The sequence below is a fragment of the Meleagris gallopavo genome, chromosome 19, assembly GCF_000146605.3.
Source record: "Meleagris gallopavo isolate NT-WF06-2002-E0010 breed Aviagen turkey brand Nicholas breeding stock chromosome 19, Turkey_5.1, whole genome shotgun sequence".
NCBI lineage: Eukaryota > Metazoa > Chordata > Aves > Galliformes > Phasianidae > Meleagris > Meleagris gallopavo.
Genome location: NC_015029.2, coordinates 9,450,012 through 9,461,454, shown reverse-complemented (window position 1 = coordinate 9,461,454; position 11,443 = coordinate 9,450,012). Strand labels below are relative to the sequence as shown.

Below are 11,443 nucleotides of genomic sequence, written 5' to 3'. Positions count from 1 at the left end.
GGCCGAGCTCCCGGCGCGGCTCCGTGGAGCGGTGCGGCTGCAGAGCGCCGTGCGCTGCTCGCGGTCCCGGCGCGTTGCGCTGTCCTGTTCCCCCGCAGCCCCACGGGCACAGCGCACAAACACGGACTCCAGCCAGGCCAACTGCTCTCCTTTTAATCAGTTTTTACAGGATAGTACATGAATAATCACGTTAGAGACAAGATGGGTTTCCTGTATACAAGATTGTGCAAGCTCGCCGATTTAGACGAATAAAGGCTTTACCAGTTTCCAATAGGAGAGGCAGTACAAAGCTTTTAAATAGAGGTAAAGCACAATTAAAAGGTACAGAACACACACTACGCACTCAGCAGAGGTTAATTCTCCAGTAGTACAGGCTCAACCAAGGCACCAGCTGTTCCCGGCTCAGAGCTGCCCGCCCCGTCCTGCTGCTCCAGCTCTCCGTCCTGCTGCCAGCCCGAGGCTGCACAGTCGGTGCTGCACACGGCCACATAAGTTACACTCGATTTCACACACACATGCTTCACTTGCTTGAATGTTTGCTGCTAAACAGGTCTGCCCTCTCCTGCTGCTCCTTTTCTGCCCCACCAGCCTTCCTCCACACAGTGCAGTTTGAAAGCAGCAGTGAGTTCTCAAACCTCTGCCCCGATTTGGCTTAAAGAACGTTAACGTTTTCCAGCGATACAAACCGACGCTGCGCTCACCAGAAACCCAACACAGGAAACAGGATTGTGGCTTTTTTTCCTGAAATTTATGGCAGTTACATATCAGGTCTTCAAAATGAAAACCTCTGAACTCAAATAGGCCATACCCATTCCAACTCTCCTTAAAGAGGAGCTACAAAAGCCTTAAAGAGAATTCTTAAGAGAAGAAAAAAAAAAGCAATTTCTCAGGGATGAAAGGACCAGCCCTTTTCTTTCACTTCTCCCGAAAAATGAAACCACCACCTCAGCACCACTAACAGGGACAGTCATGGCACCGTTTAACTCGGCAGCTCCTCCGGAGACGCCAGCAAGCAGCCCTCGAGCCCATGAATACAACCTACTGCCAATGACCCCATACCTTTTCCCTCAGAACGTCCCATTCGCCCTTCAGTTGTTGAAGGCATTTGAAGAGAGAGCACCAAGTTTACAGAATCGGGTGCACGTGGTTGGCTGGCACCTTTTGGCAACAGTCGTCACTTTTGGTCCTTTATGCGCTGACTTTTCACATTTACCATTGCACACCAAAATCTAACAACATCACTTCCTACACATTTAATTCATCATTCTAAAATAAAACGTTACAGGACACCAGGGAAAGTATTAATGTGATACTACAGGAAGGTTTTTAATTCTTTGGAAAACCTAATTCTCTAACTACGGCTAGCAATGCGACCTAAGGAACTTTCGAAGCTGTTTAAGAAAAAGAGCACAATTTTGCAATGAAGACTCTCGGCTAATCTGGGGCACATCAGAACAAACACTGTTTTTAAAATAATTTTTTAGAATGACTCCAGTTCTTTTAAGTATTTTTCTACACAATGTAAGAAAGACTGCAAAGGAAATGGTTCTTACCGCTTCCATCAAGGAAAGCGAATCTGAACGACGTGATGGTGCTGATCAGACCCCATCTGCCAGCAGGCAAAGGGAAGCGATGCACAGGGCGATCGCCAGCTTAGTGTCTTGGTGCCATCCTTTAAACCAGTACAATTCAAAACAAGACCAATTTAGGGATCAGATATTCTCCTCAACTAAAACCCAAATGCAGGAATAAAGGAACTTTAATACATTGGGCTTAACATCTGATACCCAAGTAATAATCAAATATTAAGGAGACTTCACTATAAATAAGTTTATATTGCTTTTAGAGATGATCTTGCCATACCTTCCAGGGCATATTTGTGCTTCGCTTCTGAGTGTTATTGGTCAGGGCTGTGCTTGCAATATTAAGTTACGTGTTCAGCACCAATAACCCATCAAGGCTAAATAACTGGAATACTGCAGTAAGGCAATCAGAGGAATTCCATTTCTATCGAGTATTGCTCCTCCACAGAATGAAATCTCTCAGAGCAGAAAGACTGTAAATAAAAGTTCCCATTCCTCTCTCTCACTTAGGATTAGCTTGGCAAAAGTGCCACACCGAATTACGTATTAGAAGAGTCCTAGTAAAGAAGTTTCTTTAATGATGCCTTGACAAGTAGCACAGCCAAAGCAAGCACAGTTTGCATAATTTGTTCTAATTGCAGTTAACCAAATTGTTTTCTGGAATACTACTTGTGTACAGGTTTTTATCATCAGAATGCACACATTCACAAAACCAAAAAAAAAAAGTATTTTGCAAAGAACATGAGAAAGATTTTCCTTCCTTTACCACTCACAGACACCACATCTGAACGTGCCCTTCTGTCAGAAGTGCGCTCCACACTCCAGGAAGAGCAAAGAATAATACTGACATGAAAAAGATAAAGGCCTCACTGCCCTTTTTCAGTGTAATTGTAGCTAAAAAAGAACAGCAATTGCTTGTTATGCGTGACAACCACTGGCCATCACCCAGACTGTTTCATTCATGAAAAATCCACATGGTATTGTGCATAAAAACTTCTTTGAATTCATAATTGTCAGTTTAAGGGAAAGGTGGGGTGGGAAATCTATAAAACACCCTGAACTGATGCCATGATATGTTTCATAAAGAACAGTGTTACATTTTAAAATATTTTATATGAACAGTAAAACTTGCACTGCTGCATAGCAGACAACATGAAGAACATTTAGTAAAAACATTCACTGAAACCCCTGGTATATGTATTTAATGTCACTAATCAAAATATATATTACAGCCCAAGGTTCTGTTAAGGATCTCTGTTTGGGGTTTGTACAGTATACACAATATTTCAGAAAAAAATATTACAGTAAGGTATTTTATTACTCCTCTCTTATATTAGGCTTATCTACTGTAACTTACAGACCCTTTCTCCTTTACATATTCAAACCCTTATAGTGCCCTAATGCCCTAGCCAAAAAGTGTTCAGCTATCTAACAAGCCCTATTATAAATTCCAGTTCAGAAATTTCAGTACTCTTAATTACATTTTAATAAATAGTTCCATTTGCCCTTTTTTAACCTTTGCCTTTTTGAGGAAGTCCTTTCATTTACCAAAGCACAGTACGTAACAACCTGTTAGAGGTCAGAGAGGCTTTTGCTTGTTTATTCAAAGGACGATGAGTCCAAAGATAACTGCGATGCATTAAATATAGTTATATACTATTTACATTGTCCTCTCTGATTTTCAATTTAGGTGAAATACAATTGGTATCTAATGTCACCTACTTCAAACTTTCAGTGTGGCTGGTGTTTCATTAATAAAAGGTGTACTGAGCTAGAAAGTACGCTAAGTGGTTGCCCTGATTATTCTTGTTTCAGTGTTCCATTAGAAATGAAGTGAATTATTTACGTGAGTGAGAATTCAGGAAGAAGGGTGGTGGAAAAACCACAAAGACTTTTCTGTATGTTTTGAGATTCCAAAATACCTGAAAACTGTGGTCCCTTGTTCAGTGCCAGTATCTATAGGGGAGAAAAATGCAACCAAAAGAGAAGAGGAAAACCTGTTAAATTAATTTGATTAGTAAAGGTGTGTTTTAAAATGCCTCGATTCTGTACAATATTATACAATGAAAGTCTCTTCTTAGCTTTCACAGCTGTTGTACATTCTTACAGACTCTTCTGCTAACAGTCTGCCCATGTATGTGCTGAGTTACTTGCGATCATCAATAGTTTTAATGAATTCAACTGCTGCTGTGAACTGCATCCACCAGTAGGACTCTTCTCCAGATAAGCAGTTGGCATAGAAACTACTTATGTACTGAACAGTGGACAGCAAGCAAGGTGGATTTGCCTGAGGATTAAAGAAGAAAGAGACGCTTACAGTTTGTTTTCAAAACTAAACTTAGAGAATTACAGATGCAGAATAAAAGTACAGTTCTATTTCTGGTCCTCACTAACACCTAACACATGGTTATGTAATACAGCGTAAGGCAGTGACTGGTTATCCTGAGCACCCTCACCTCCCCCCTCAGGAGGACTGTGACCAAAAGGAGCATCTCTCTAATGCAGAAAAACAACAGGCAGGCTATGAAAAGAAGGAAATCAGAGGCAGAACTTATCAAGTCATCACAGACTTCAGCATATTAACCTGTTATTTTAGCATTTTATACATCACATACTTATACATCACATACCATTCTCCAAACTCTCATGTTTCAAAAAAAAAAAAAAAAAAGCAAGTCAGCATTAATGTGGATGTTGGTCAAAGAACAACATTAAGCATGAACAAGTGATAGGTGCTGGCAGACACTTCTCAAAAAAAAAAAAAAAACAACCACCCCAAAGATCAACAATGAAAAACCACCACCACCACCCCTCCAAACAATGCTTGGCCCTCAATTTCCTTGGTTCCAACTGCAAAGTTTGCTTGGATTCTAAGATCTTAATTGTGACCACATTTCTATTTAAGCCTGCTGGATCAGCTCTCCTTTTATAGTCTAGCATGCTCCTAGTTACCCAAATGCACTATCGTATTTCCTAAAATTTGCTTGCGTGTTAAAAGAATTAGTTGTACTTTGTGATCTTTGCAGAAGAACTCACCTTTATGAGAACAAAGACCAGAACAGGAACAAAATCATCTGCCCCGGGTACTGAATCTTCATTTGCCAGGCTAAGGAGGTTCATAATGGTTGAGCACATTCGCAGGATACACTGCACTTTGTCGCGGGGGTTTTGTAAGCACTTATTGTACGGATTTCAGACTGTGCAGATGGCCACGGTGCCTCCCGGAGATACACCTAGGAGAAAGAAACCCAACAGTTCTCATCTATCTGTGATGCTACTGAACACCACAGAGGATCCAAGGCACCAGAGGCAGGAGCAAGGCTCTGGATAAATGAGAAACTCTGGGTCAATATGGTTCCATTGCACACAGAACAAAGGTGGCTTCCTGCTGTATCATCATGAAAATCACACGGAAATAACACTGTATGTGCAATTAACATAATTAGATTGTACTTCCTCCTGACTTCTACAGTACCCTATTTTGAAACAATGTAGGGCTGTATGTCTGTCTTCCATACATAAGCAGCTTTATGAATGTTTACCATTTTCAGTCACACAGCTCAAACACTGAACTAAGAAGACTGCAAGCATTCAGACGCTCACAGATTTCTTAAGTCTGCTAATATTTAATTACCTTCTTATCCCTGAGAAAAGTGAAAACACCAGGCAAATGGATAGATGTGTCAAGGTTCCACTAATGATGCCTAGTTCTGGAAGTTGATTTGATAACTACAAACCACAGTCATAGTGTATAAGTCATGTTAGAAATATAAAAGGTTGAAATCTCGTATTCTAAAGGAAACTATCTGAAAGTTTGCACCTTATTGCAGTATAGTATTACTGCTTCAATCTTACCATCACGACAGAAGTGGTAAAATTCAAAGAAGGAAAAAAAAATTTTTAAAGATCAGTAGATGATGCCAAAGTATTGGTGCAGTGTTTTTCCTGCAGGGTATTTCAGCTGTATGGCTATAAAAGTAATGTTTCAAAACGTGAAGAAAAACAATCCTCTCCTCATCACAAACACAATGAAAACCCAAAAACTCCAACGTACGGAGTGAAGGAAAGAAGTTATTACCTCAGGAATCTGAAGTGCTTTGTGGTTTGCAGTCACCACTTTAGATAACCTCTGTATGTGCTCATGAAGGACCCTAATAACAAACAAAAAACAAGAATAAGCAGCAAGCAGCAGCCAGTAGTCCCCAGGAGTATCCCACTAGTTTGGTATACTACAGGAGAGATCTTCAGGAATGCGTATCACGATGATCTCAGCTAACACACATTAGGTCAATCAGCCACACAGAGGATTTTCCCATACAATCAACTACGAAGTCAGTAAACCATTCAAAAAAAGATGTTCAATAAAATACAACAGAAACCCTAGATGGAAAGTACTGTACCAAAACAGAAAATGGAAGAAAGGAGTTCTGAAACAGATCTTATTCATTCTCTCAGCATGCACACAGAACTGAAAGTCTGTATCTTAAGTCATTACATTTTCAACTTTATTCTACTTTTGTGGTCTGTTGCAAACACAAACCTTCACGCGTGATGCTACAGTGCTTCTTGTACAAGACATTCTGAAATGAAACATAAGTTTTGTAGGGCACGGCTGCCTTAAGAGAATCAAGTCTGTCACATTAAGATCAAAAAAGCAGCCATCTGCACCAATAGCAAAAGAGCAACCAGGTATTTCGAACTACTGTGACTTACTGGTCACGTAAAATATCTCCATCCTGATTAGGGTAGAATGCAAGTTTGAAAATACGATTCATCACACTGCGCTCTATAGCTAATTGTGCATCCTGAAGCTGTTCTTCACTAGCATTCTGCCATATGGCATCCTGAGCCATTGCTCCATACAAGAACTGAAGAAAATCTTCAACTTGGGCTGTTTTATCATCTGCTGCCGTAAGTTTCTGGAAATCTGATAAAAATGTAAAAAGAAAACATATTCAGTTAAGGTTTAAAAACAAAAAAAAAAAAACCACACACACCATTATTTCCAATAAGCTTTTCTGGAAAGAAGAGCTCAGAATCCACGTTGTACTTTTTGCCTGGCACCACCGGGGCTCTGTCTTGCCCGCACCCTCGCCAGGGAAATTCAAGTGAGAACACCTGAATACAAGAATTAAAGGAGAAGTGTGTAGAACGCAGTCAGTTAAGCATACCCTCACACAATACTCTACTTGATACTTCCTCTGTAGTATCAGTTCTTGCCACCCACAGAGAAAACACCCAGAATGATCACTACAACAATTGTTGGTAGGAATCAGTGCATGAAAAGCTGTCAGATGCTAGAGGAGAGGGAAAAAAAAAAGAATCAAGAAAACTCGTGTACCATTTTTTAGCCCTACCTTTATTAAATAAGTATAGTTACAACATTAGTGTTTATCTACAAAATATAGAACAAGTGGCACAGCCAAGTTAATGCAGCATGACCAAATCACTGGCAACTCATCAGCATCGTATTTATAGCATTCTGTACCAGAAGACAACTGCCACTCACATCTGCCAGCAGCCTGAATGCCACAGTTATCAATTTCTCTTTTAGATCATCCAGAAATAGATGCCACCCTTTAGCCCAATGAAAGGGCTTAACTCCTTCCCTGGTCACTGAATCTTACTAGTAGAACTTTAATGTCAGTAGATACAAATTCTTGCTAATGACCAGCCTATGTAGACACATTTAATACATAGCACTGTATGCTCCAAGAGTAAGAACTGACTCCAAATTTCTTACATCTCCACTTCATCAGATTTGTGCATATGTAACACAGAAATTATTTCAAGAAACTGTGTTTTGAGAGTTGTCTTTCTGGGCCAGTATCTTTATGCTACGACGTTTCTGCATCTTTGGCACATGTGATTCAAAGTAAGCATATCTTCCAAAGTACAACCACAGCATCTGTACTGACGACAGAATGTTGCAACTTAAGTTATCATTTCTTAATTTGTATGTTGATCCAAAGTAACTGAAAGTATCCATGCTTGGAGCAGATGCTAGATAATGACTCTGCGTAACCTTTTAGGACAGGCAAAGTCAAATTACTTTCCTTCTCCTAGCCTATGAAGAATGGAAGCAGCTGACGCCAACACACCATTAGATCACAGTAATACGTACATTTGAGTTGAATCAAAGACTATTGTAGGAATCTACTCCTCAGATTGGAAGTCGTGCTTTGAAACCCAAGCTAGTGTAAGTGTAGAAACAAAAATAATCCACAGTCTGCATTAATCTTACCTTGAATAAACTCCCTGATTTTCTTTTCTTTGCTCTCTAGCAGTAACCTCACACACACTGTAGTGAAGTATCTGTTGGCCACTTCTTTATCTCGCAGAACTCTTTGCAATAGCCTTTCCAAGTGTGCCTGTGTTGTCTGCAGGCCTTGGCGACATCGAGTTAAATAAGCAATATACGGAGCTCTTTTCCTAAAAGAAATGTTCTACATTAGATTCACAGAAAAGATAGAAAATAATAGCTTTATAAACTACTAAGCTGTAACGCAAGAAGAGTCCTCAACCTGTTGTTTTTAAAACAAAGATAACACCTGAATTAGGAAGTTCAGTCTTACACAGACTTCACTGGCCTTGCAGCACTGCGGAATGCAAGACTAAAGCAAATTCTGAACTGCATCTCTTTGGGTGTGGAGCTGGATATTAGCCACAAGCTGATTTAATTCAAGTTTCTTACTATTTAATACAAGTCATTCCCAGAAAGAGGACAAAAGAGGACACAACTTCATCATTTTGTGGAAAAGTAGAAATGTAATAAACTTACTTGGTAAGGTACAGTTTAAATAAAGGATCTTTCTAATCTGCTAGTGAACAAATGTATGCATTCAGAAACCCATTAATAAGATACAGAATAAACTACCTATAATCCTCTGCAATAGAGGCTAGCAGCTTCCGACAGGTCCTGTTATCAAAGCGGCTTACACATCGCATTGTTTCTTGCAGCTGGGCCATCAAGTTCTTGTCTTGAAGATTAATAGCTTCAGCTAGTTGAACTTTCAAGAAGCACACAATTTCATTATCTAACATAGAATAAGGAAAATTATTAAGGAAATGAAACATAGGCACAATCAAAACAGAAAAATGTTCTTCAATATGGGAAACACACATGCAACAGTTTAAACAAAAACTTCTGCATAAAAGCAATAAGTGTTCATTTATTAAGTCTCTGAATCTTTCAGATATCAAGGAATACGTTTTTCTATCATTACTTTATCTAGTATTGAGAACTACTCTGAAACGTAAAGAGGAGTAGATAAGGAGATAGATTCACCTATCTGCAAATAAACCTATAGTGGAGGAATGCAAACAAGACACACAAATTAAGTAAGAGGGAAGAATCAGCAAGTCATTCAAGCCACTATCTTGCTACTGTAGGTACTTCCCAACAGTACATGTATTTTGAGAACCAGATTTAGTAGACAACAGAAAAGAGCAGATGCATACAATACAAAACTTCTGCATGTATAAAGAAAGCTTACCTTCAGGATCTGTGTGATCTGGTAAACCATTCCTCGTTGAATGTGTCAACATTGGAAAGGCAACAGAATCTGCTGAACAGAGAGCCAACCTCAATTTCTTCTTTGCATCCCTTAAAGAGAAAAACATTTCCTTAACAAGGCTGCTGTGAAGACTGTTTCTTCATTAAGCAATCCTCATTTTTTTCTTTTTCTTTTTAAAATACTGATTAAACATTATGTAACATAATTTGAACATATCAATGCTGTCAAGATGGAAGAGCATCACTTCTTTAGATATACTACCTAGACCAGTTTCACAGAAATTTTCCTAAACATTGTTCTCCTATCCCCTTCACACCTCACTGGAAAAACAACAGTTTGAGATGCTTAAAACTGAAAACACACAGAAGTTTACAATTAAGGAGGACATTATTATTCACATTAATATTTTTTGTGGGGAACTGATCACATGGCTTCAGCTTTCAAATCTTCTTTGTGGGTAAGACTAAATTTGAAAGTGTATTTACCTATAGGAGAAAGCAGAACTTTGTGGCTGAGCTACTTGGCTTGCAGAGTCTGGGAGATCATCTGCAGACATGTTTTGCAAAGCCTCATCACGTGGAGAGTCGTGGACACTCTCACCGTCCCCTGTAGTCTCTATGGAAAGGAAAAGTGACACTCGTGGAGTCAGAAGAACCTAGACTAATATCTTCTGTTCTTGTTAGTATAAGAGGAAAAATAGAGACAGTAAGTAAGTAATTTGTCTAAGTTGAAAGGTCATATTAAAATACGCCATCTGCAAGTCCCTAAGAAGAAACTGCATCAGTTTTTAAGGCAATATGCTTCTTCAGTTTCCATTTTAAAAAAAGCAAACTGGTATGAGATGTAACAAGTCACCACCTCAATGGCAACACAGATGACCCCTTCTGGGAACATGGATTTCATTCCCAGTCTCAGAGGAACTACACCACAGGTTGCATGAGAAAACATTTGTTTTATAGCTGACGTTATTACACTGTTAGCACTACGTTTGTCTAGAACACTGAAGTGTTTCGTTTTTTGTTTTTTGTTTTTTTTTTTAATCTTTAAGAGGGAGAAACTATGTTGGTAAGGACTATAAACATGAGGTTCTCACCTCCACTGTCATAGTTTACTAAAGCTCCTTCACTAGGACTGGTTCGCTTAATTGCATTCCTGTATTTGTCCAGAATATCTTCTGCAGCTTGAGCCTGAGCACTGAGCCTCGGGCTTGGATCATCTGGAAAAGTCATTATAAACAAAAGGAGTAAACCTTGAGTTATGCCAACTGAAAGCAAAATACAAAAAAATGTACACCCATGCATTCAGACTCTAGCCATAACAAATAGCTACTTGTGTTCTGTGTAACTACAGTTCAAATATAAAGTCCAAAGCAAAAGCAGGAGGAAAAGAAGGCACTATAAAAAGTGAGCAAATAAAATCAGATTGTTAGCATCTTTATATCATATACACAAGTGATTCTTGTATATTTGAAGGCCTCTAGAAATGACTATGGAAACAGAAAACTGAATACCCAGGTCCAAATCAAGTTTAATTTAGCACTTCAGGAATTACCATAGGAATGTGTCTGCGGCTATTTACAGCTCAGCTGTAATAAGGACATAAGCTTTTTAACGAACATTCTAAAAAATAAATAAGTGAAGACCTGAGTCAAGATTCCAGTACAATTGATATTGACTGAAGAATGACAATTTAAAAGCAGACTTCAAGGCAACAGTCATCGTTCACTTTCTTATTCAGACAGCTAGTTGTGAATATTAAAATACAACAACCCATACCTTTCTGTAAATAGACACCTAATGGGCACTCTGGAAATCTACAGGGCATGTTATGAGAGAAAATTACTATGATAATATTATCCACATACCTTGTAGTGTTGAGTATCTGTCAGGTACCATATCATCTTTGTCTTTTTCCTGCTTTTCTTTCTTTCTAAATGGAATTGGAGCTGAAAAATACGTGGTAACTTATCAGGGTCTATGCTGAGATAATGGCCAGACTGAAGAAACGTTTTAAGAGGACAGCTACTACCGTGTACCAACACGATGTCAGTCTGATAAGTTGCTCAAAGTGAAACAGTAAGCATTTTCTAGTGAAGTCAGTGAAGATACAAAAAAGGCAGCATGCTCTAAGGTACCCAAACAAGACAGACAAGATCCTACCTTTGGGCATTGCAGACACAAAGCGTTTTCTCCACCATGGCTTGTTTCTGTCAGACTTCTCATCATCGCTGTCTTTACGCTCATCAATCTGTGGAAGAATGGAATTTATATTTCAATATGCACCATATCACATGTAAAGACAGGATTTCTCCTTGACATTTACAGGTTCTACTTTATCAACTGA

The 11,443-nt window shown here is 39.1% G+C and overlaps 1 protein-coding gene across 1 annotated transcript in view; it reads right to left on the bottom strand.

Annotated features, from left to right (window-relative positions):
- Positions 1–133: 133 nt before the first annotated feature.
- The window catches only part of GAPVD1 (GTPase activating protein and VPS9 domains 1), a 28,983-nt gene continuing 17,673 nt past the window's right edge, over positions 134–11,443 (bottom strand). The window contains 12 exon segments of the mRNA XM_019621550.2: positions 134–3,870; positions 4,620–4,750; positions 4,753–4,816; positions 5,662–5,734; positions 6,297–6,510; positions 7,828–8,015; positions 8,461–8,620; positions 9,080–9,189; positions 9,586–9,715; positions 10,194–10,316; positions 10,965–11,045; positions 11,260–11,347. Coding sequence (XP_019477095.1) covers positions 3,730–3,870; positions 4,620–4,750; positions 4,753–4,816; positions 5,662–5,734; positions 6,297–6,510; positions 7,828–8,015; positions 8,461–8,620; positions 9,080–9,189; positions 9,586–9,715; positions 10,194–10,316; positions 10,965–11,045; positions 11,260–11,347 — 1,503 coding nt within the window. The 3' untranslated portion in view covers positions 134–3,729.